The 23,820-nt window shown below is 35.2% G+C and overlaps 2 protein-coding genes across 4 annotated transcripts in view; both read right to left on the reverse strand.

Annotated features, from left to right (window-relative positions):
• The window catches only part of LOC138694494 (aldehyde dehydrogenase, dimeric NADP-preferring-like), a 197,924-nt gene that overhangs the window by 83,966 nt on the left and 90,138 nt on the right, over positions 1-23,820 (reverse strand). The gene's annotated exons all lie outside the window — the stretch shown is intronic.
• Positions 20,047-23,651, reverse strand: LOC138694497 (uncharacterized). The gene is made up of 4 exons (XM_069818273.1): positions 22,484-23,651; positions 21,255-21,313; positions 20,908-21,067; positions 20,047-20,832 (listed from the first exon to the last, which is right to left on the reverse strand). The coding sequence occupies exons 2-4, from the start codon at positions 21,301-21,303 to the stop codon at positions 20,544-20,546; spliced, it is 498 nt and encodes a 165-aa protein (XP_069674374.1). The 5' UTR covers positions 21,304-21,313; positions 22,484-23,651; the 3' UTR covers positions 20,047-20,543.

Consider the following 23,820-nt stretch of genomic DNA (forward strand, 5'->3'; position numbering starts at 1 on the left):
GTGCACACTACCTCACGAACAATGTCAAACTCTACAATGAACTTCATATACCCTTCCTGGTTGCTCATATTCAAGATCTACAGACTACATACAGGAATAAGCTACTTCATCATGCCAACCCTTTACTAAGAGACATAACATAAATTCAAACAAATACTTCCGTCTTTGACGGTCTTAGTAATCAATTTTCTTTAACAAAACCTATTTACATTTCAATTTATAAAATCATATTTTTGTAAAAGGCAAGGGTCCAAGAGACCTGGTACTTTTAATAAAAACATCTAAAAAATACAGTATATTCAATGAAAATTTCAATATAATTATTGTTATTATTATTATTATTATTATTATTATTATTATTATTATTATTATTATTATTATTATTATTATTATTATTATTATTATTCACCCGGACTTAAAATTCAGGTTTCTAAACAATAAAAAGAAAAAAGATTTTATCCTTCAAATGATTCTCTCTCTTGAGATAATGTATAGGAGTGCAAGGGAAATGACATTATTTTACAGTTATTCAATAAAAATTTAAATAATAATAATAATAATAATAATAATAATAATAATAATAATAATAATAATAATAATAATAATCAACCAGGACTTAAAATTTAAGTTTCTAAAAGAAACTATGGTTCTATCTTCAAATTTGATTAATAGTTATATTATATTACTGCGATTACGAATCATTCTATTGGTCCGTCTTATAAACTCATAGTCCATATTCAAGTACGCCTACTATTAAGAAAATGCTGGTCCTTGGGTTAAGGGTTTTCGTTATGAATCGTAATGATTTCTAAGCATATTAATCAGATGCAACATTTGCCTGCAAAGATGAGATGACAACATTTAGCACTGTCACGAGAGACCTGGCAGTGAATCCGTGGACTTCAGACTGATTCGACTCATTCTGACGATATCATTTTTTTAAGAAGCGGTGATACAGGAATGCAAGTTAATAGCAAATACCTTACTATAATCACAGTCTTATACATACAGTCGCGCAACTTCAACACTTTTTTTGCCAACATTCGCGACACTAGCGCCCAAGCGGCAGGCAAGGCACTGGTCATAGGGTTGATACAGCCAGCACGTGCTTTAAAGGGATGCGAGATGTTATAATAACGTTTTAATCATGCGTCGGAATAAAGGCAATGTGTGCAATGAAGAAAATTGCAGTAACAACAAGTTTAAATCTCCGAATTTGTCGTTCTTCAGATTCCCTAAAGACCAAGAGAAAATCATAACTCAGTCATAACCAATAATCCACGTTGTAGATAGCCTACGTATTGTGTTCTATAAAACATTTACTAGTTATCAGTTACCTATTTGTATGTCAGGAAGGAGAGTTTAAATAAAAACAAAGTAAATACCTGTTACAGTATATTATTTTTTTGCAGAGATCATATGTGTAAATGTGTAACCATTCCGATTTTGGATATTATATCTACAGTTTTTAATGCAAGTAATTCCATAATTTTTGTATTCGTGTTTTTTTTTCTTTATATTTTAAAAAAGTTGAATGTTATATAGCATTCAAGTGGGTATCATGGTGTTAATTTTGCAAGAATACATGGAGTATAGTAATCCTTTTGCAAAATATTCACTTCTTGAATAAATCCAGACTGTGTCGATAAATTTCTGATGTGTTGGTGTAGATTCATGTGGCAGACGTATTAAGTTCTCAAGAAATAAAAGAGCCTTTTTTAATTTAATATAAAAAGCAATCTTTTCTGTAATAATTTGGATGACTGTTATTGGTGTTGATTTTACATTCCCAGTGATTATTTGAGCCGTTCAGTGCAGAAGTGGTGTAAGTCAAAAGCAGGTAATGAGGTTTAAAGTAAGAATTCTGTAAAATACAGCGCAAAGCAGCAATTAATATATCCTTCGTTCTATTCACCGACTATTAATAGTTTAAATACATTCAATATTAACTGCCGCATTGTGCTGTATTTTACAGAATATTTACTTTAACCCCTCATTACCCATTTTTGACTTACATCACTTCTGTTCTGAAAATAAAATTAGGCCTACATTTTCTGAGTTAATTGAAGTTACAATTTTTTTAAACAAAATTGTGTGTTCATTTATTTGTTCTCACCTACGTCATATTAACAGTAAGTGCATGTAAATTACGTATTATATAGGTAGGATAAGTTAAACTTAGGCATTATGTGTGAAAACTGGAAATGTAATGTAAAATGCGGTAAACTTGCCATAAAAATTTAAACCATAACATCAGCACTATTTGTGGCTCAAAATAATAAAGGAAATACAGGTTCTTAAGAAATGGAAAAATAATGAACTTCATATTAATGTTTAAATCCTCCCCTTTTCTTTATTTTCAAGTTTACCTCAGCGGCCGAGTTTACCCCAATTTGCGGTATGCAAAATCGTTAATTTCTCAGGAAATAGGGAGAGGAGTTCACCACGCGATGTACCCTACGAGATATGCCCTACAATTCTGAAGCTACTAATTTTTACTCTTCTCACAGGAAATACAAAGTTCCAATGATTCATAAATATATTTAGGAATGAATGAATTAACCGACCACGCACGAACAATTATATTATTTGAAACCATGATACGTGATCAGAGCCATGATTCAGTTGTAAGGAGCAGAAAGAATTACGTTTATTCCCAGCTTCTGAAACTTGTAGATTAGCTGCGTGTGAAATTCTCCCAGGATTCTGAAGTAGAATTAATAAGAACCATATACACTTATTGTATAGCATAAAAATATAAAATAAACTACGCAAAACCCGTTTTCTAATGTGTTATCATAAGTCGTGTGCACACTTTTAACTTGCCTGCCGCTAGAGGGCTACTGTCGCGCCAGCTGTCAAATGTTGGCATATTTTATACGTATGAGTTGCGTGACTGTATCTATTAGACTGTGCTATAATAATACCGGACAGCTAGCAGTTTTGCGTGCGAACGACGCTGGTGCTGCTGCCTACCTGCCGGTGTGGAGATTTATTTTTATTTTACTAGGTTATTTTACGACGCTTTATCAACAGCTTAGTTTATTTAGCGTCTGAATGAGATGAAGGTGATAATGCCGGTGAAATGAGTCCGGGGTCCAGCACCGAAAGTTACCCAGCATTTGCTCATATTGGGTTGAGGGAAAACCCCGATAAAAACCTCGAGGTAACTTGCCCCGTCCGGGAATCAAACCCGGGCCACCTGGTTTCGCAGCCAGACTTGCTAGCCGTTACTCCACAAGTGTGGACCGGTGTGGAGATACTCGCGAAACAAGCTGTAATCAACTGCAATGTATATTGTTGCTGGGCTAGTTAATAGTTTTATTAATTAGTGCTGTGTTAAAATGTCAGGGAGTATGTGTGCTGTTTATAATTGTGACAATTGCAGCATTACAAATTGCTCCAAATCGTACTTTCGATTTTCGACAGTTCATAAAACGTGAGTCAACAACATTCTTTAGTAGGCCTAATTCCTTCGTCTTTGCGTTGATAGAAAACTACAAATTAGTTTTTTTTTATTTACACGTAATAAATTAAGTTCTATTGTTGTCCACATGCCTTTACTTTATTATTGCAAGCATCAGATTACTATCAATTTTATCTTTGCAGTTGTCACCAATGCATATATAAAACATTACTGTAAATTCATTCCTAATATCAGATTGATTTTGTCTCGGTAAACCAAAGAAAGAATATGTAACAATTAATTACGGAAAGTAATATGAAGTATACAATATTTCTCATAATATGCAGCTTTGATATAAGATAATGATTTTACATTAAATATTATTCAACATTTCTTAAGTGTTACATATATAATTCCACATTAGTAACTCACGTTTTAAACAATAGTCCGAATCTCGCTATGTTAATATTTGTATATGTGGACGTAATTCCATCCCTCTCCGCTAGATGTCAGGTCCGCGATATTTCGCATACAGTGTCTGTATAATACAGACACTGTAATTTCGCACTCAAGCCAATGCTGCTAGTATACAGCTGCTGCTTCCGGTATTATTATAGTAAGATATTTGTTAATAGTACCGGTAGTCCAGAAGTCTCAAATTCAAGGATCTATTTACGCGGCCATTTTAAGCTCCATGCAAATTAAGTATGAAGATGTACTGAAACAATGGTTGGTTCTAGAATAGTTTCTTGCTAGGTATCATTCTCCGTATAAATCAGAAAAAAAAAAAACATACACACACAATATATATTAAATAATGAATTACATTTATAACTGATTTGTCAAGATATGAAATAATTAGGATTGGTTGCCCATTTTCTTAAATAAAATAATAATAGGTTAATAAAAATTATTCGAATTTGATATAACGTATTGCTATTATTAAACCAGATACATCAGTTTGTCATATTTTTATATAGCCTACAATTTAACATATGAAAAATATTGAAAGCAATCAGTTCAGATTACCCAAACACCATTGTTACTGAGCCAAGAAACGAGTAACGGTTAGCATGTCTGAAATCAAATCCGGTTTGGAGCAAGTTACCTGAGTTAGGTTTTTTTTCCAGTGGTTTCCCTCAATCCATTAAGAACAAATGCTGGGTAACTTTCGGCGCTGGACCCTGAACTCATTTCGTTGGTATTATTGCCAAATACACTATATTGTTTATAGTGTATTTGTTATTATATTTTTATACACTCAGACGCTAAATAACCACTGCAGTTGATAAGTCGTCGTCAAATAAACCAATAAAAGAAAGGTTTTTCAGTAATTTTATTAGAAATGCCAAGGTTCATGTGTAGATGATAGTGAATATCCAAGCTACAGTTATTCACCCTTTCTGATAATTTGTTCTTTTAGGCATAGTATTTTCTTGGATACAAGTTGCATGGAAAATGTGACGTGTTCTACGGACAGTACATTCCAGCTCCCTTGATGATAATATCAGCTGAGTTACGACTGATTCTTGCTAGTTAAGCGGAGCCCATTACTATAACGATGTGTGATTAAGAAGGGAAATTTCACAATATTAAAATCTATATTTACCTAATGCTCATATTGATGGTCGTTAAAATATTGCTTACGAAGAAAAGTACGACCCACTTATCACATTAAAAGTTCTCAACCGTCCGTCTATCCATCAGTCCATTTACATACCCACCCACCCATCTACATTAACATTATTTAGAGTTATTGTACAGCACAACTTAAAATAACATTCTGAGAAATGCGGAAGATATAATAAATAAAACAACGAAGTTAAGTTTTATAGTATTGTTATAATAGGTCCTATAGGCCAACAACATCCCGAATACTCTAAAATTAAAATAAAATTAGTTGTACACGAAATCCGATGGAAATGACAGAAAACTTTCAAAGAGGGAGAGACATTAAAATGCAACTGAAAACGAAATCGAGGAGCATCGTAAAGGTTATTTAGCTTTAGATAGGTACCGTTCACAGGCGTCAGTAAGTTACTAATCGAAGCAGCAATTTGCATTTTTCAACGAGGCGTTGAAACTATCAGTCCTAGTGTTATCCAGAGTGTCAAGGTGACCGATGTCCTAGAATAGATCATACAACCTATACGGTATATATGATCTAGGCCGATGTGCGCACAAATGGAACAAGTGAAATGAAGAAGCAATACTTGTCTCCGCACTAATGTATCATTGTCGAGCAGCGCTCTGCTGTGCAATTCTTCTGGGCAAATGATCTAGCAGCAAGGGTTACTCAAAACGAAATGCCCCTGTATGGTGAGCATTGTCTGTCAGGTCAAGCTGTCTACAATAATGGTGCAGAAGTTCTATGAAAGGCGGAAAAATATGTGTAATATCGAACACCAACTCGGTCGGCCAGTGAAGATTGTCACGGAGGAAAGTGCAACGTGTTGACGACTTAATTCAAGCAGACTGGATAAAGGAGACAATATACTAGACCGGAAAGTTGCAGGTGATTAGCTTGGATGCATCGTTACCAGCCCGAGACAAACCGTGCATCAGTGCTCGGATCAAGTCGCCAGTGGTGCACTTGTGCAGAGGTTCTGCTATCTTTAAACTGCTGTATCTTTGTTTCGCTTGTGAGCACATCGACAGTGCTATCATCTAGCAGTGATGGCTTCAGGCGTCTTATTGAAATTGTAACTTACTGGATTTCCCTCATAGTCTCTTTCAAATTGCGAATGATATCGTTTTTAGTTTTTCCTAAAACTATTATTCAAACGATAAAGACCTATTTAAATAGAATAATTTAATATAGATCCACATAAATAGAAGAACCTTCGTTCTCTAAATTACACAAACATATCATTATTTTACATTAAAAAAATTACATAGGCTATTTTACTTAGTAATTTATAAATTGTACTGTTTAGGTAGGTACAGTAAGTGTAATAATAAATTGAAAATTCCTTATTGAGAGACCATACCAAATGCAAGTTAGAACGGAATGATACTGGTTTTTATGATAGTAAAATAAAAATGCAGAAACGAATGCAACATACTTGGCGTGTTTATAGCCATGTTCAACTTTTTGTTGTGCCTCATTAGATTGCAGTGCTTGGATTCAAGGTTACCGAAAACCGGTTAAACAGCTGGAGCAGACAGAGTTAGAAAGACGAGAGAAGAGTTAGAAGAAGCATACTGAAAATCTAAGGAAATACTATATAAATACTAAAGAGGGGAAATAAATGAAGTGATCTTATAAGTTATGAAATAGGCTTAATAATTTAATTTTAGAAGTAACAGTCAGAGAGATTAGTCCTGTCGTGAGGAGTAGCTTCTTTTTTTTCCGATTGTCTTCCTTTTCCTGATCTTCTTTGACGATGGAAATCTACGAATGTACATATACTGTTAGCTTTGAAACATTGCTACAGTATGTATTTAGGCTACGCACCTGTACATTATTTATGACACCGTGTTTTAAGACCAACATCTTTACTCCAGATGAACACCTTGAAGTCTTATGTGCTTATATCATACTTCAGATGAACACCTTGAAGACATATGCGCATGTCACACTTGAGATAAATTAAGACTTATTCATGATTTTCATTTCACTGACACGTATACGAGTTTGTGCAGACCAATATTCTTCAAATCTTTGTCGTTGTTTCTGGTACATCGTTACTACTGGAATAAATATTCGCTCCAAATGATCGGCTTCATAATGCCATTTCTTGGAATTTGTTATTTTGTCTGGTTATAACGTAGGTAATATATTGCTATTAAGTAATTTTTTTTTATCCTATACCTGACATCGGCAAATTTGTACTCACGATGACATCACTTGACGCAAGCCGCAATATGTAGGATGTAATATCAATCGAGGAGTATAGAGCACTCCGGATCCCAGTGGCGGACTCTCAACCCAGACATCTGACGTAGGCTACACAATATTGATTTATAGATGGACAGATTATATTTTATTTCACTTTTATATTTACTGTGCTACAAAAACCTAGGAAAATACGTCACAAATTGCCAAATTGCCACACTTAATACAACTCGTAAATTTTCGTCTGCTAATCACGATATTTATTTAGATTTTACAAGTTTTCGTTCAGAAAACAATTGTTCGGAAATATGTATACTGAATGTAGAGCCAAACATAGCAGCTATGTAGGGTAGCGGCAGGCGACCTATGATATGACTACACATATTTTTCTATGGAGAGCATTTTAAATAAATCTAAGCCAGTCTGGTGTGTTATACAATGACAACGTTTTATGTCCTCACTTATTTCTAGCTATCTAAATAACACGTTAGTCCACCTAGTAGATTTCTTTAAAGTCGTAATTCGAGTCCCGTATGTTACTACAGATACAAGTTGCTTCATGTTCAGATTCATTTCTTCTATATATTTTCTACATGCTTGGAATAATTACTTCTGTTGTATTTCCTTCGAGTGCAATGATATCGAGCAAATTCTTATACAGAGAGGTCCGCGGGTGAACATTACCAATTAGTCTGTATCAATATCTGTTTTTCCACCTAAAGCGAGAGATTAGAGCACTGTTCATGCATCTTTGATTTTATTTCTCGTTCAGCTAATGTTTCAAAATTCCTTACCCTCCGTTGTACAGGGACATCATTTTATTTTTACTAACATTTTTAATATTAACCTGGGTATACATTTAGAGAACCTGAAAAACCGTTCGCTACCCCATTCCACAACTGGAGTTCGATGATACTGGCGTAAAACAGAAACAAATCACTTTACTAGGTATAGGAGGGAAGAAAAGTACTTCATCCATTTACGTAAACTAGGAAATATCGCGATTTTGAGTTCGATAATTTTCATTAGGTTTTTATTTAAGCAAAATGCAGTACTGTATTAAGAATAAGTGTTTTTACTCACGAACTGAGCTATCCATGCGAACGTATTCATTATGCACTGTATATTATGCTGTGTACAGCACATTAGCGTACAATATAGAGAATGAAGTTCAATTGATAAATAATCATAATATGGATATTTAAACACATTTTTGAAAATGGTAGCCGTTCATTTCGATAGCCTACAGGCTCCAGTTCTAATGTACATATTATCGCACTATAGACTATTGTACATAATCCCAATTACCAGTTTCGTCCTTCGTACTAGTAACTCATGTTGAAATAATTCTGTACATACTCCATAAAAGAGTACCTTATGTACTATAAATTCAATCTTCACTTCTGCCCGACCCGCCCAGATAAAATTACTCAGACATGTTATCTACTGCCGGTCCAAGTGGTTATGCCGCAGGATCGTAGAAAGGGGGGAAATCACGTGACAGTTAATTACTGAATGAGGCCCTTTTATTTTAGTTATTTTAAACAGTTGTATAATATTACGTAAACGTCCAATTCCTAACAGAAATTAATGTTTTCAGAAAAGAGCTAAGACAGGCCTGGTTTTACAGAGGGCCGTGCAGGAGCAGGTGGGGGAAATCGGGATGCGACGTAGGCAAACGGACAGTACCTTTGCGAAAATATGATTCAATATTAAAAGTTCTTTCGTCACTGGAAAACGCGAACATATTTCTGGAATGCACTATACTCAGTAACTCAGTGCCGTTTACTATAAGCGGCCTTAATTCTGTCTGGAGGACAATTGAAACTCCATTAGTAGAAGGGGTGGGAGTGAAGTACATTAAAAAACTCAGGTACAATAAAAATTGAAGTAAAAATAAAATGATGTCCCTGTATCATTCGTGTGGATAATTTCATACTATTAAGAACATCAAATTATTCGGGACAAATAATGTTAGCAATTTTATTCAGACATGTTTTAATGAACTGTCCTTAATTATAGCACTTCAATGATTTTGCGATTTCCAAAGCAATAACATAACTTGTATGGGGTTCCCTTTGACTCATAGCTTGGTTCATCATATTTTAGTACTGGAACTGTACTTCGCCCCGTCCAGCCCTACGAAAAGAAAATTATGTTTATATTTATTTTCTACTGTATACATTTCCGTTTACAATAAAAATTGGACATGGTCTTGTTTACCTATGATTTCGTGATAATCTTATGACGTGTCGTAATGTCGCTAGATTTTTTTATTTATAAGTGCCTATTAGAAGTTTAAAACACAATAGGCATCTACAGTGTCACCATGTGCACAACAAATACTGTTCCTCCCATTCTTCCTTGAACACACGTTTCCGAACAGACGTTGAAGGTTTTGAAAAAGAATCAGGTAACCCGCCACTGATAGATGCCTGTGTACTGAAGTTGTAGGGCAGTTGGACGTCAGCTGAAGCAAAGACAGTTTACTGCGCTGACCCAGCGACGTCACTATTGCTAGTGATCACTATGACATTTTTGCCGATCCCTGCCCTATACACATACTTTCCTTGTCTACTAAAAACGAAGTCTGGACTTTTGTTGCTGATAATTTTCTTAATTAAAGCTATTCAGTCATTGTCATTATTATCATTATCATTATTATTATTATTATTATTATTATTATTATTATTATTATTATTATTAAATTAACCCAAAAGAGTAAAAGAGACTTGTTCATCCATATATACTCGTAAATATAAATAATGATTGAAAGTTCAATACAGTGTTTAGATAAAGGAAATTACTAGATATTCGAAGAGGAAAAAAAAAGTGTCTAATTTTCATGCAGTTGTACGAACTTATTCTCTTATATACTTGCTCTCCTATTGTGCGTTTGGTATGAAATGACATTCATACGGAATTTAATAAGATCGTAAGAAATAATTGTACTCTATTTGTGTCTTTTCCCATTTCAAGACACCATCGACAGGTTCTTATAACTTATTTGGGATCAGCTTATAGATGGCGAAGCGATGTTGAGATGTCCTTCAGTTCTTCACTAAACGTTAATGCATACCAAGTTTGGTCAAAGTCATTATTCTTATAGGCTGTACAAAAGTTGATCATTCCACAAGAACTTATCGCTATGAAAAAAAAAAACCGTTTAAAATTATTAGACAAACATGCACTTACAATATTGATAAATGCAATGTGTTTCTTGATGACCAGTCTTCACCCGAAGCCACTTACATTGTACAATAATGCGAAAGGAAACTAAACTCATAAATATGACATCCGGAAACACATTGTTCTCTAGACCCAGGCATCCACTGTTATTAATTTTCAATATGGCTATTTCCCACGTAGTAAAAAAAAAAAAAAAAAGAAAAGAAACAGTACTGTGAAAGAGGAACTATTCTTTGAAAATGTGGACATTATGTAATTACTAATTACCTTAAGGATATATCGCAAGATATCATATTAGTCTTGGTTCTTCAAAGAAAACAAAATATATAATTACAGTACCTTCTTAAGATACAAAGGCCTAAAGAAGCACAAGAAAAACATCAAAAGAAAATTTAAAAGTATATTATTTACGGTTACCTTACTTTAGTTAGTAAACTTAGTAAACACGATATAATGACGTAAATGAATTTAAATTCAATTTTACATAGTTCAGTACGTATACGTAAAGTGTAATTACGATTTTATACTTCATGATTCCAATAATAATAATAATAATAATAATAATAATAATAATAATAATAATAATAATAATAATAATAATAATAATAATAATAATACAGATCAAATAAATAAAAATGTAGAATCAAACTACATGTATACAGCATAGTTACTTTACATAATAAATATTTTTTTGTACACGAGTATTGTAAACAGTCTTTGTTGTTAGTGAAAATTGTTCATGCCAACTAAAACGTCATGAGACGGCATAATTTGTGTCATGAAGTTAATGTTTTGAAATAATATTTAATACATGATTACTGCCATAGTAACTCCTTTCTCCATAGACCATGATGTCAAATTATCCATCATTATAAATTTAATATGTTATTTATTTTCGACAAATAAAAGAACATTATGAAACATGTTTATAATTAGTAATTGATTAACTAGCGGACTTACTCGTGTTAATTATGTAAGTTTGTTCGGTTTACAGCTGTTTCGGTGCTTCATCACACCATCCTCAGAGCCTACTAGATCTCGGCGTCATCTCGAACTTCTCTGCCCGTTATGTGGGTGCGTTTGATTGTTGAAAGGTGTTGAAAAGTGGAGTCAAATAGTGTGTGTGTACTGAAATTGATCTGTGTGTTGAGAATTTGATCGGGATGTGTTTTAGTGTGCTTGTATATTTCGTATTGTTCTAGTGTGTTGAGTTTTTGGTTCATGGGTTGTATGTGTAGGATTTTCATGTCCGTATTTATGTTAGTGTATGTATGGTTAGCATTGGTTATGTGATCGGCGTATGTAGATGTATTGTGTCTTCTGGTTATTGCTTTAATGTGTTCTTTGTAGCGTGTTTGGAATGATCTGCCTGTCTGTCCAATGTAGAACTTGTCGCAACTATTACATGTAAATTTGTATACACCTGTGTGGTCGTATTTATTTGTTTGTGTTTTTTGTGTGTTGAGATGTCTTTGTAGTGTGTTTTCTGTTCTGTATGCTATGTTGTATTTCTGCTTTCTGAATGAAGATGCGATCTTATGTGTGCTTTTGTTTTCATATGTTAGTGTGATGTATTTCTTGTGTTCTTGTGTTTGTGTTGTGTGCATCTTCATTCAGAAAGCAGAAATACAACATAGCATACAGAACAGAAAACACACTACAAAGACATCTTAAAAAAAAAAAAAAAAAAAATACGACCACACAAGTGTATACAAATTCACATGTAATAGTTGCGACAAGTTCTACATTGGACAGACAGGCAGATCATTCCAAACACGCTACAAAGAACACATTAAAGCAATAACCAGAGGACACAATACATCTACATATGCCGATCACATAACCAATGCTAACCATACATAAATACGGACATGGAAATCCTACACATACAACCCAAGAACCAAAAACTCAACACACTAGAACAATACGAAATATACAAACACACTAAAATACACCCCGATCAAATTCTCAACACTCAGATCAATTTCAGTACACACACACTATTTGACTCCACTTTTCAACACCTTTCAACAATCAAATGCACCCACATAACAGGCAGAGAAGTTCGAGATGACGCCGAGATCTAGTAGGCTCTGAGGATGGTGTGATGAAGCACCGAAACAGCTGTAAACCGAACAAACTTACATAATTAACACGAGTAAGTCCGCTAGTTAATCAATTACTTATATTCAAGTGTTAAAAGTAGTGCACGCAAGATTCAAAATGGGTTTATAATTAAATAATAGTACATAAAATGTTGTAGGCCTACAGTTATTGCACTCGTCAAAATTAGGAAATTCAATTTGCTCGTTCCTAAACATTGACTCATACATTAAAGTATTATCCCCTGGCTCATATATATATTTATTATCACGTAGTAGACCTACAACTCACTTGACGATATGTGTCAGAGGAAGAACAATAATTGTTTGTATGCATCTGAAGTCTGATTAGTGCAATATGTAGCTAATCGGCGATATATGTAATAGAGGGGGAAAGGAACTGGCCACCATAACCCATTATCTCCTAGTCTAGTTGCCTCATGAGTGGTGCGTTTTGGTGTCACTTGTGAGGTTCAGACCTGTCTTCGGACAGTTGACTAAACAACAACATTGAAGTATAACATTATAAACTTGTTTCATAACATACTATTAATTGAATTTTGAGTGTAATGAGATAGTTATTTATACAACTAGTGTGTAAAAAGATACTTTTTCGCAAGAGTTTAAGATTAAATGAGGACACGAGCGTGAGTGATCTAAAAAGGTAAAGAATTTTACGAGATACGGCGTAAGGAAATTTTTACTAAAAGTACCTAATAGTACATGCTGATTATCACAAGAATGTAGCGTTCGTCAAGAATCAATCGTTCTAATCATGCATAAACACAAATGACATCCTATAAACTTCAGCTTCAACATCTTCTCAGCGAGGATGATCCGGTTAATAGTGTTGAATTTTGTGAATGGTGTTTTGAACAATTACAGCGTGACTCTTCCTTTGGAACAAAAATTCTTCATAATGGCAAGGTTAATTTTGTGTGTCCATGGTGAAGTTAATAAGCAGAATTTGCGACACTGACCATCCGATAACAGTGATAGCTCACATTGAACAGATTCCAGCCGAATGGTTGGAGATTGTGTGATGTATGGGTAACGCTTTTTCACTGAAGCTGAAGACTACTTCAATAATTTTTTCACGTGAGCAGGTTTTCAATTCTTTGTTACGAAGGATGGTACCATTGTAGAGTTTTTTTCAGCATGGAGTGCTACCACATTACGGGAAAATTGTGAGACGATATGTTCATGCTTAATTTTCCCTGCAGGCGAATTAGTAGACGAGAACATGTTGCATGGTCTCCACTTTCCCTGGATCTAATGCCAATGGATGTTTAGCTTTTGACACATTTGAAGGTAATTTTATATGATGTAAAAATCTGTGATATGGACCATCTGAGAATGCAGTTGCTTCTTGCGGTTCTGTCACACCTGCTACATTGCAAAATGTTTTGCGTGAAAAGGACAGACGACTACGAACGTGGACAGCATATTGAGCAGGTTATATAAGTGAAAGATATGAGCATTAAGTTTTTAATGGTTAAGTGTACTTGAAAATACTTTCACCATTGCATTTCTCCTGAAAATTTAGCCTTATTTGATGTATCGTATCACTCCCGTTCCATTTCAAATTGTTGAGCTGAATTAAATATGATGGACGCCAGCTTCATGTACACAAGTATGATTTTCCCAGAGTCTATATCTTTCTATCAAGACTAATATTGTACCCAGCATTACCCTTTTACAATTTATAGGGATTGTCAAGGGAGTTTTGACTAACTCTGCATTCACACTCACGTATTGCTTTGCTATCCTAGACAATTACACAATCCCTTATTGATGTCGGACTATTACAAGACCGGCTCAAATCCACTGCCAAACTAGATAAAACGTTCTAGTTGGTTGTGCTCAAACATTGCCTACCAGATATAGCTTTGCTTATGTTATACTCTTACAGCTATGTGCTTGTGTCGGCCTTTCAGACACAAAAATGTCTTAGTAACATCACTTCCAAAGCTGTCGTCAGGTATCCTGTTTGTCTCAAAAGGGACACTATGGTGAAATAATGGTGAAAAATTAAGAAAATCAACTTACAAATTTATTACCTTTCTATTTAGACTCAGCTCAAAAAGCTAATTAATTTACATTCCCATGACTGTTTTCAAACTTTTGAGCCAATATGAACTAAAAATGTTGAAAACTTTGTCGCAAGGAGCCATTTTAATGACGTCAATATAAAATATATTTAAAAAAATACGTATATAATTTCAAAACTATTAGCCCTAATGGTACCAAATTTTGTACAGATAAGTTATTATTGTAGGAATTTAATGTAGTTTAAAATTCATGAATTTTGGATGAAAATTGTAGAAGTTTCAAAACTCACATAAGTGTCCCTTTAAACGCTCCTAACTGTAATATGCGCATGAATTCAATATTCCAAACGAGCAATTCGGTTTCAGGTCAGATCATAGTACAAATCATCAATTATTAGGTTGATGCACGAGTTCGTAGCATTTTTGTTTCGCGTGTTGGTACTCCGGTTGCTATGAGTTTATTTATAGATTGTCAATTTTTATTTGAAGTTAAATTGTTGTGCTTGAGTTTACATATTGAAGTTTTCATTTTTGCAGATAGTGAATAGAGCCGTGGACGCTAGAAAATGGGGTGTCAAGTGGAAAAAGTGAAACATTTCCGACATATTCTTCTTTTTGAGATCAATAGAGGGGCGAAAGCATCGGAGGCGCTGTGTATGGGGACAATGCTATCGGAGAGAGAGCACGGCAAGAGAATGGTTTTCTCGTTTTAAGGAGGGTCGTTTTGACATTAGTGACACTCCACGTTCAGGAATACCTTCGGGATTTGATGGAGACCGTTTAAACACATTAATCCACAATGATCCACGTCAGTGTACCCGAGAACTGACAAATGTGATGAACTGTGACTATTCCGCTATCGTGCGACATTTGCATTCAATGAGCAAGGTTAAAAAATCAGGTGTATGGGTACTGCATGCTCTAAGCCAAAACCATAAAAATCAGTGGGTGGCCATATGTGCATCTTTGTTTGCTTGTCATTGATTGGCTCGTGAACAACATCGTACATTCCTATCCAATATCGTTATTGGTGACGAGATATGGTGTATTTATGCTAACATAAGGAAAAGAAAGGAATGGTTGAGCCCGAACAAAAAAGCAACTCCCCGTACAAAGGCCAGCGCGCATCGACAAAATATAATGTTATGCATCTGGTGAAACTGCGAGGGTGTGCTGTACTACGAATTGCTTCCCCGAGGTGTAACCATCACTGCCGACATTTATTGCCACCAACTGAGACGTCTTGCACACGCAATCCAAGAAAAGCGACCAACAAGACTACTTGAAGTGATGCTACTCCGCGATAACATCTGACCGCACACTGCTAACCCGACACAAAACACTATCCAGCAGTTGGGTTGGGAAGTCATTCCGCATCCACCTTATTCGCCTGATGTTGCTCCCTCAGATTTTCACCTTTTCCGCTCTCTATCGAACAACCTCCAAGAAACTTCCTTTCCGAATGAAAATGCGCTCCAAACATAGCTTGACGACTTCTTTAACTCAAAACCACGGGATTTCTACAGGCGTGGAATCGAAAAATACAGTAGCGTTCGCAGACTGCTGTAAATAGTGAAGGAGAATATTATATTGTTGATGATTAACTTTGTGTGTTTAATAAACTTATGAAAAAACGCTACGAACTTACGCACAACCCAATTATATGAATTTTCAAACACCTTTAATTCTGTCATATTACTGGACAGGGTGCGAATTAAGATTTGTGATGAGGGGGGGGGTAGATTCCTACATAGAGAATACCATACATAAAATTATTATTATCCTTATTCGATACGGTTCAACGCTGGGTCGCACTGAGTTGCTTGTCTTGCATCTTGATTATAGTAATAATAATAATAATAATAATAATAATAATAATAATAATAATAATAATAATAATAATAATAATATCCATGAGCAGGCTTATGATAAGACGTGCAATTCCAAAGTTATTGATCGTTGTCAGCTTGCCGGTGATTATAATACATCAATATTATTTTCTTTGCTTACTTTATACTTTATAAAGTATGTATTAAAACAATTATATTTTGTAAAAGGGCATACAATTTATCTCTACCAGGGATGTTAATATAAATTTATGAGTCACCCCCGTTAATTCGCACCCTGTTACTGGATATATGTATATACATCATGTAACTTCTCAGATATTAAAATCATTTGACACTACGTGAAGTCAGGTCTAATAATGAAATAAATAACAAATCTGTATGATACGTTTAGGCCTAGGTTTTGGAAAATTACCAAAGTAACAGAACTTCTCTAAGGTTAGAGTAAACGACCACTTCACTTCAAAGAAATCCATACAGGCAGAAGTACCTCAAAGAGCAGTATTATTTCCAACGATATTCAACATTAACATAACCGACTTTTCTTGTTATGAAAGTCGTCATTTTTTCTCAATTCGCAAATAACATTATCATTTATATGACGAACTGGAATGTCCAAGGGACTTTACACTAAAATTCAGAGTTTTACAAATAAAGTAGAATCATGGCTCCAAAACTGGAAAATAAAGATAAATACATCTAATAGGGTAAAGGTTGGTAATATTGTGATATTAGTAATATTGTGATAGTTCTTTTTGAGAATTTATTACAAATTTACTGAGCGAGAGGAAGAGCAGTTTTTTCCGTCAATGTATTAAGGGAATGTTCATGGACAAGTTGCTGCACAAAACCAGTCCTTCTCTTGCTCAGTAAAATTGTAATAAATTCTCAAAAAGAACTATCACAATATTACTCGTATCACAGTCTTATCAACCTTCACCCTATCTCACTTAAATTTTTGTCAGAAGACGTAATAAAGAACCGTTTGAATTAAAGCTTCACAATGAATCTATTTCCAGGAAAAATGACACAAACTCTTTAAGTACCATGCTAGATCAGAGTTGGATATTCGTGTGCATTTTCACCGCGTGCTACGACGCACAGTGGTTCATTTTCCCAATTTCTTGGCCAAAACCTCTAGAGATGTTTGAATTAATTTGAACGTAACAAAGTTGAAACAAATCGTAAAAGTAACATAATTAAGAATTAAATATCGAGTAAATTCACATAAATAGCTATAGTATATGCTTTTTTTTTTGCGTGGATGATCATTTCATTACTTCTTAGGGTATTCAAAGTTATAGTCTATTTTATCTATATACATAAATCTATATATAATGTGTGTATAGTACAGTAATTATTTCATTCGCTAGCATCCTAGTCTCCGGAGATAAGGGAGTCATCTTTATCAGAGGCCTGAGTGGACACACCTAAATGTGTAGATGCATCTGGAGCTGACAGAAGTGACATTACATCTGCAGACAAATGCTTCAGTTTCTTTCTTGGGACTTTCAATATTCTTTATGAAGTATGGTCCAACAATGCCTGCAGATCAGTTTCACCAGACATTTCTATTATTTGAATGGCATTGGTATCGGAATAGCATGCATTTTGTGCTTCTAGCACCGTTCTGTATTGCTGGAAAATGTAGGCGATGGATTTTTAGTCTCGGACCTAATCAGGTTATAATGGAATTTTGTTAATTTAACTTCAACTAGAATGGACAATGCTCTGAACTTAATTTATAAGCTTTTCTGCATGTTGACGTACTGATTGGTGTTGAAAATTGTAAGTACGTCTTTTATTGCAGCAGCAGTAGTAAAAATCTCTCCTGCTTCACGAAGACTCATTTGAGTGGCATATGCGACTTCTGAAGGACCTATGTTTTGTCTTAATCCCTGTGCTTTTCGTCTTTTATAACGTTCACCACTTTACTAAATTCTAGTAATGGACGTTCGACTCTCTATTGCGTTTCAGTAACGCATATTGGAAAACTCGCAGATTTTCAAGCCATTTCGTATTCTGTGGTAGGAATCTTTCAACTGTCCTATTTGACCATTGCCATGTGGTTCTAAAATTATATATTAAATGTTTTAACACATTCTTTAGTTCAGCGGATGATGTTGCAGGGGAATCGGTTATGATGCTAATGCGTTCTCTTAAATAATCATACTTTTCTTCAAAATTAGGTGATGAACGTTCCTGTAGTATAGTAAACAATTCACGCCTAGTGAGGTTTATATGATGACTTTCATATCCTGAAAGGAATTACAGAAATAATTCAAATTTTAATAAATTGATGAAGGATTAATATAAGACACAACAATTTTTTGTGGCAACGTATTTCATAGGTAAGCAAAACGAAATAATGCACAAGAAAGCTAGAGGTTTCACCTATTCTTCGACACTAGAACCAAGTCTCTCGACATATATCTCCTATCGTGACACGTTTCAGTAACCTCGTTCATAAAACTGTTTTTTGGGCGTAGGCCTATAGCTACCTGCGCTCGACCGATTTCACTTCTTCATCCGAACCGAAGCGTTGTCCTTCTAGCAATTTCTTCATTGGTCCGAAGAGGTGAAAGTCAGACGGTGCAAGATCTGGACTGTAGTGTGGGTGATTGCCGCTTAATGATGCCCCTGACATTGGGTGGTGTTGCAGCAGTCACTGGTCGGCCGGAACTTGCTTCGTCGGCGGACTTCTTCGAAGAATTTGCACCACCTGGATATGTTGCTATGGTTCAGACAATCAAGCGCCATACACCTCCAATATTTCCCTGTAGATTTCACTCGATTTTTTTGTTTTTCGCAAAAAAATGGACTACATCTCGCTGCCCTTCACAAGTGAATGATGGTAGAAAAAGCGTAATTTTTACTCAGTTACAGCTTATTTAGCCAGGGTGACATCCAATCGAATAATTGCTGTATATAGTGCAAGATTCAAACTAACTACCTCCCAAATTTGAACGTCCTAACCAAAATAGTATTCCGTTAAATAATTGTTGTGTGTTACTTTCCGATCCTTCCTTGTATTACAACGCAAAGACGCAGTGCGCACTTCAAAACTAAATTCGAGCTAGTGGGCCCAGTGGCAGTTGGGGGCAGACTTTCTTTATTGGTACATGAAAAGCATCCACATAGGTATGATTTTTAATGAGTAACTTGACAGGACCTCGCAGGACCGATAACTTTTAACCTCCGTGAATCTGCCGCTTTCACATTTTCAACCACAATCAACATGACTATATTATTTAATATCTAAATGCCGTTAGTTAATTAAGTAAAAAATTAAAACCATGTTCAAATATTCTACACACCTCCAGGAATCGAATCCATGCTTCAGCTTTTATTTTCACACTTATACCACTTATTTATAACACTTAAAAAACGACCTTTCTTTCACCACGCAAACTCAGCAACTGCATTGTCCAAGAGAGACGCATTTTCAGCCATGTATTTACAAGCACAGGACTGGAGATGGAAGATAAGATATACAATGTCTACATGCCCTGTTCTTCCTCTTCAACTTAAGACAACAAACAATCCTCTCCTATATGTTTCAGTTTTGGGGTTTTGGCCAGGAATTCGGGAAAATGAACCACTGTGCGACGTGAGTGCACCCGTGAACACTTCTGAAGATTGCCAACTCTTAAGCCGGAAACACATTATTGCCACGGCATGTGTTCTCCTGTGAGATCATATAAGTTGGAAGGCACGTGCTGTGTCGCGTTGTGTGCACATTATCGCCACGCCATGTCACTTCACACTAAACTTACAATCTGTTCAGTCGCTATTTTATTCAGTAGCTTTCTGTAGCAGAGATGGAAGGTGAATGGGTTAGTAGTTCCAGTAGTTCTTAAGAGTTTGAAGAAGACATCGAAAATGCGGCTGCGGCTGTTATCATTCAGGAAAGAAGGTGTCGGAAGTGGGTGCATGATATAAACTTGAAACGGGAGGAATCTGGTGAATTTCATACTTTGTTTAAGCAACTAGAAGAAGACCCACAACGTTTTCATATGTACTTTAGAATGAATAAAGAAGAATTTGAATTTATTCACAATCAAATAAAAGAGAAAATACAGAAACAGAACACTCAATTTCGAATAGCAGTTAACACTCGAGAATATTCATTTTATCAATAGAATTATTTTGTGCTTCTCGATTCTTTCCTTTTCTCGTGTTCAAGTTGTTTAAATTTGGACAATCTGGATTATTACGCGTTATTCCTTGTCCAAATTCCAGATCTTGAGAAGCAGTGTTTTGAAACGTAGAATCTTCAAAATCAGGGTTTTCAGGTGAAGGGTGAGGAGCAGGCTGACTTTCACTTATTTCGGTTGTTGGGTCATCCTCTGGTTCATCTTGAGGTTCTTCTTGTAAATCCTCTAAGTTGTCATGTGTCCTAAAATAAAAATTATATTTTACTGAAAACTAGTAATATAAAAGACGACCTTAATAACTAGTTATTTATACTCACTTCCGATTTTCCAAATATGGCAAAAGGAAAGACATCTCCTGTTCAAATTTCCAGGGTGCAAATTTCCTAGCTGCCTGACCATACTTTTTATTACGGCGTCTATTCATTGCTTGAAGGAAGCTTTTTCTTAGTTTTTCCCAAATTTCCTTTCCCGTCATAGCTGTAAAAATTAAAAGTGTTTGTATAATTAATGCTAACCTCGCATTTTTTATACTCACTGTATCACTGTTCTCTACGTACAAAAAAAGTGTCATTGTATTTAGAAATTTTAAGGTCAATTTTTTTTTATATTTCGGTCGATTTGAGATGGAATAGCTCTTGGAAATAAGTTAATATACAGTACTCACCGCTTATATCCATCTCTCTTCCTATTTCCTCCCAAGCTTCTTTTCTCATGTTTAAGTCTCTGTAATTGGATGACTTAAAATTATACATAAATTCATATTGCTTTACTTTTTCAATGATATATTCCTCCATAATGAACCTGCACGTGCTCTCCACCGTCCAACAATGTCCGGTGCGACAGAAAATCTAAACGTGATGGCACGAGTGCTGCACAGGAGAGGACGTGGCGTCCGTGGCGTTGGAATAGTGTGATTCTAAGCAACGTAAATAAATGGAGAAAACGAATACCACACATTGAATGCAGAACGTGACAGCACAGGAAATCACATTTCGTGTCGTGCCGTGGCAATAATGTGTTTCTACCTTTAGGCGCTCTTGAGTTTGTCTCTCGGAAGTCGGATCGACAAACCTCGACTGGAGCGACCTAAAATAAGTAATCAATCAATGTTTTATATAAATAGAGCTTCTGTGAGTCAGTTACGGAACGAGTGATGTTAAACGACGCTTAAGGTCCCGATAAAATTGAATCCTCTGTGGAGATGTGATTATTGTCGGGGGCTGTACAGTTTGTGGAGAAGTTATTACCATTGTTGGAAAATTCCATTTACAGCGCTATTATAAAACATAGTAGCGTATTAGTCAGTATGGAGATGATGTAGCAGTGGACCGTGAAGCCCTTTTGGATGATATTCGTAATGATGAATATGGGATAAGAAGAAGTTTATTCAATTCCATTGTATACCATGAATATATTATGCATTATCAGAGATCTTTCTTCTAGAAAAGAAATTGTTTTTATTTTAATTTATTTTTTTAGGTCTAGGTGAGATATTTAAAACTAAAGGAAAATGTATACTGTATAAATAATTTCATTGTTTAAACTATTTAAGCTAGGTACTCATTATAGATGTGATTTATTTAACTTTGTTTGCAACATCGAAAAAACTAGCTAATTCTTACTCCATTTTCACCGCTTTCGCTGAGAGCCGGTTTCGCGTGCATACCTATTTCTGCTCATCATTGTATTAGGCCATAGATTTACTTCTAAGTCACATTTAACCAAAAAGCACTCAAAGTATGCAATAACAATAATTTATTTTTTCCATTTCTAGACCGATATCTCGGCTCCATAATATTCATTTAACTATCTGATAGCTGGTTGGATGGATAGTGGGGTTCAAAAAGGGCGCGTCAGCTAAGCAGTTTGGATGTATGTTAGTCTGTTACCTACCTTCCACTCAGAATTTCCTGACAAGTGAGTTCTGGACAACTGAACCAAAGTATTTAAACTGATGTACTGTTTTAATTGTGCCAGTGCAAAGGTCCAAGTCTGTCCCTTATCCTCCTATCACTAAATGTTCAGTTTTTTTTATAAGGTTAACCTTGAATCCTCCCATACTAACGTCAAGCAATTTCCTCAACATGAAGTCCGCATCGTCGTGAACTTCAGTAATTACCACTTGGTCATCTGCAAGTTATAGTTAATGGATGGCACTATTCCCAATCTGACTTCCTATGGGTAGACAAGACGTATTCAAACTCTTGAGTATAGAGTACAAATACATCTTGTATAGGATAGAAGATATTTCACTAACTAAGAATGTATATTGCAAAACTATTGAATAGGCATCCATGTATGTGAGAGTCATTTTTGTCATTTTTGTACGACTGAACAGAAGTACAGGGTGAATCAAAAGTCTGGAACCATATAAATATCTTCCATATGCTTGATTTTCGATTACTACAGGTGTTATCAGTTAAGAATGTGGAAATTCTGAAGAACCGTATCATTGAAGCCTGTGTTAAAGTCATCCCGGAAATGCTACAAAATGTTCTCTCCACATTTTCAAGATTCTCTTCATATACCAAACTCTTTATGTAACCCCAAAAGAAAAAATCAAGGAGTGTTAAATCTGGCGACCTGGCCGGCCATCCTACTGGTCCACGCCACCAATCCAATGTCCAGGAAAATGTTCGTCTAGTCTGCTGCAACATTTATGTGACTTGACCCACCAGAATGAAGAATGATATAAATCCTTCCCTCTTTCGATAATGCCATTAAGAAAATCAAGAAATTTGTTGTAGGAAAGCTTCAAAATAATCACAACAAAGGATTGAAACTGTCACAGGTTAACCAAACAGTAAAGCAGGAGACGTTAATTACCAGAATTGCATAAAAATACCTTTACAAAGCCTCCTTAGTACTGTACCATGTTACAAAATATCTGTAGATGCAGTAACTAATGTTTGTGTCATTATGACAGTTATCTTTAAATAACTTGAAAACGATTAGAGACACCTTAAAACGGATTGTACCATTAATTTTTTCAGAAAATTTCAAACGATTTTGAGTACCTACACGACCTCCTTTCCATTTAAAATTTCAAAGTTGCATCCAAAATGGCGGCTTTTGAGATAGCTGAGGGCTAGAATGGAATGTGTCACTAGTAGATCATTTGGTCTTACACATACTGTAACACCTATAGTAATCGAAAATCAAGCATATGGAAGATATTTGTATGCTTCCAGACTTTTGATTCATCCTGTATATTAAATCACTAATATTAC

This window comes from Periplaneta americana, chromosome 2 (assembly GCF_040183065.1).
Source record: "Periplaneta americana isolate PAMFEO1 chromosome 2, P.americana_PAMFEO1_priV1, whole genome shotgun sequence".
Classification (NCBI taxonomy): Eukaryota; Metazoa; Arthropoda; class Insecta; order Blattodea; family Blattidae; genus Periplaneta; species Periplaneta americana.

Bases quoted from the DNA above. Each gene is read 5' to 3' on its own strand.
- LOC138694497 (XM_069818273.1), bottom strand. From the start codon at position 21,303: ATGAGAAAAGAAGCTTGGGAGGAAATAGGAAGAGAGATGGATATAAGC. The intron at 21,068-21,254 runs GTGAGTACTGTA...TAATTTTTACAG, and splicing joins AAGAGAGATGGATATAAGCG to CTATGACGGGAAAGGAAATT. The intron at 20,833-20,907 runs GTGAGTATAAAT...TTTTTATTTTAG, and splicing joins CCATATTTGGAAAATCGGAA to GACACATGACAACTTAGAGG.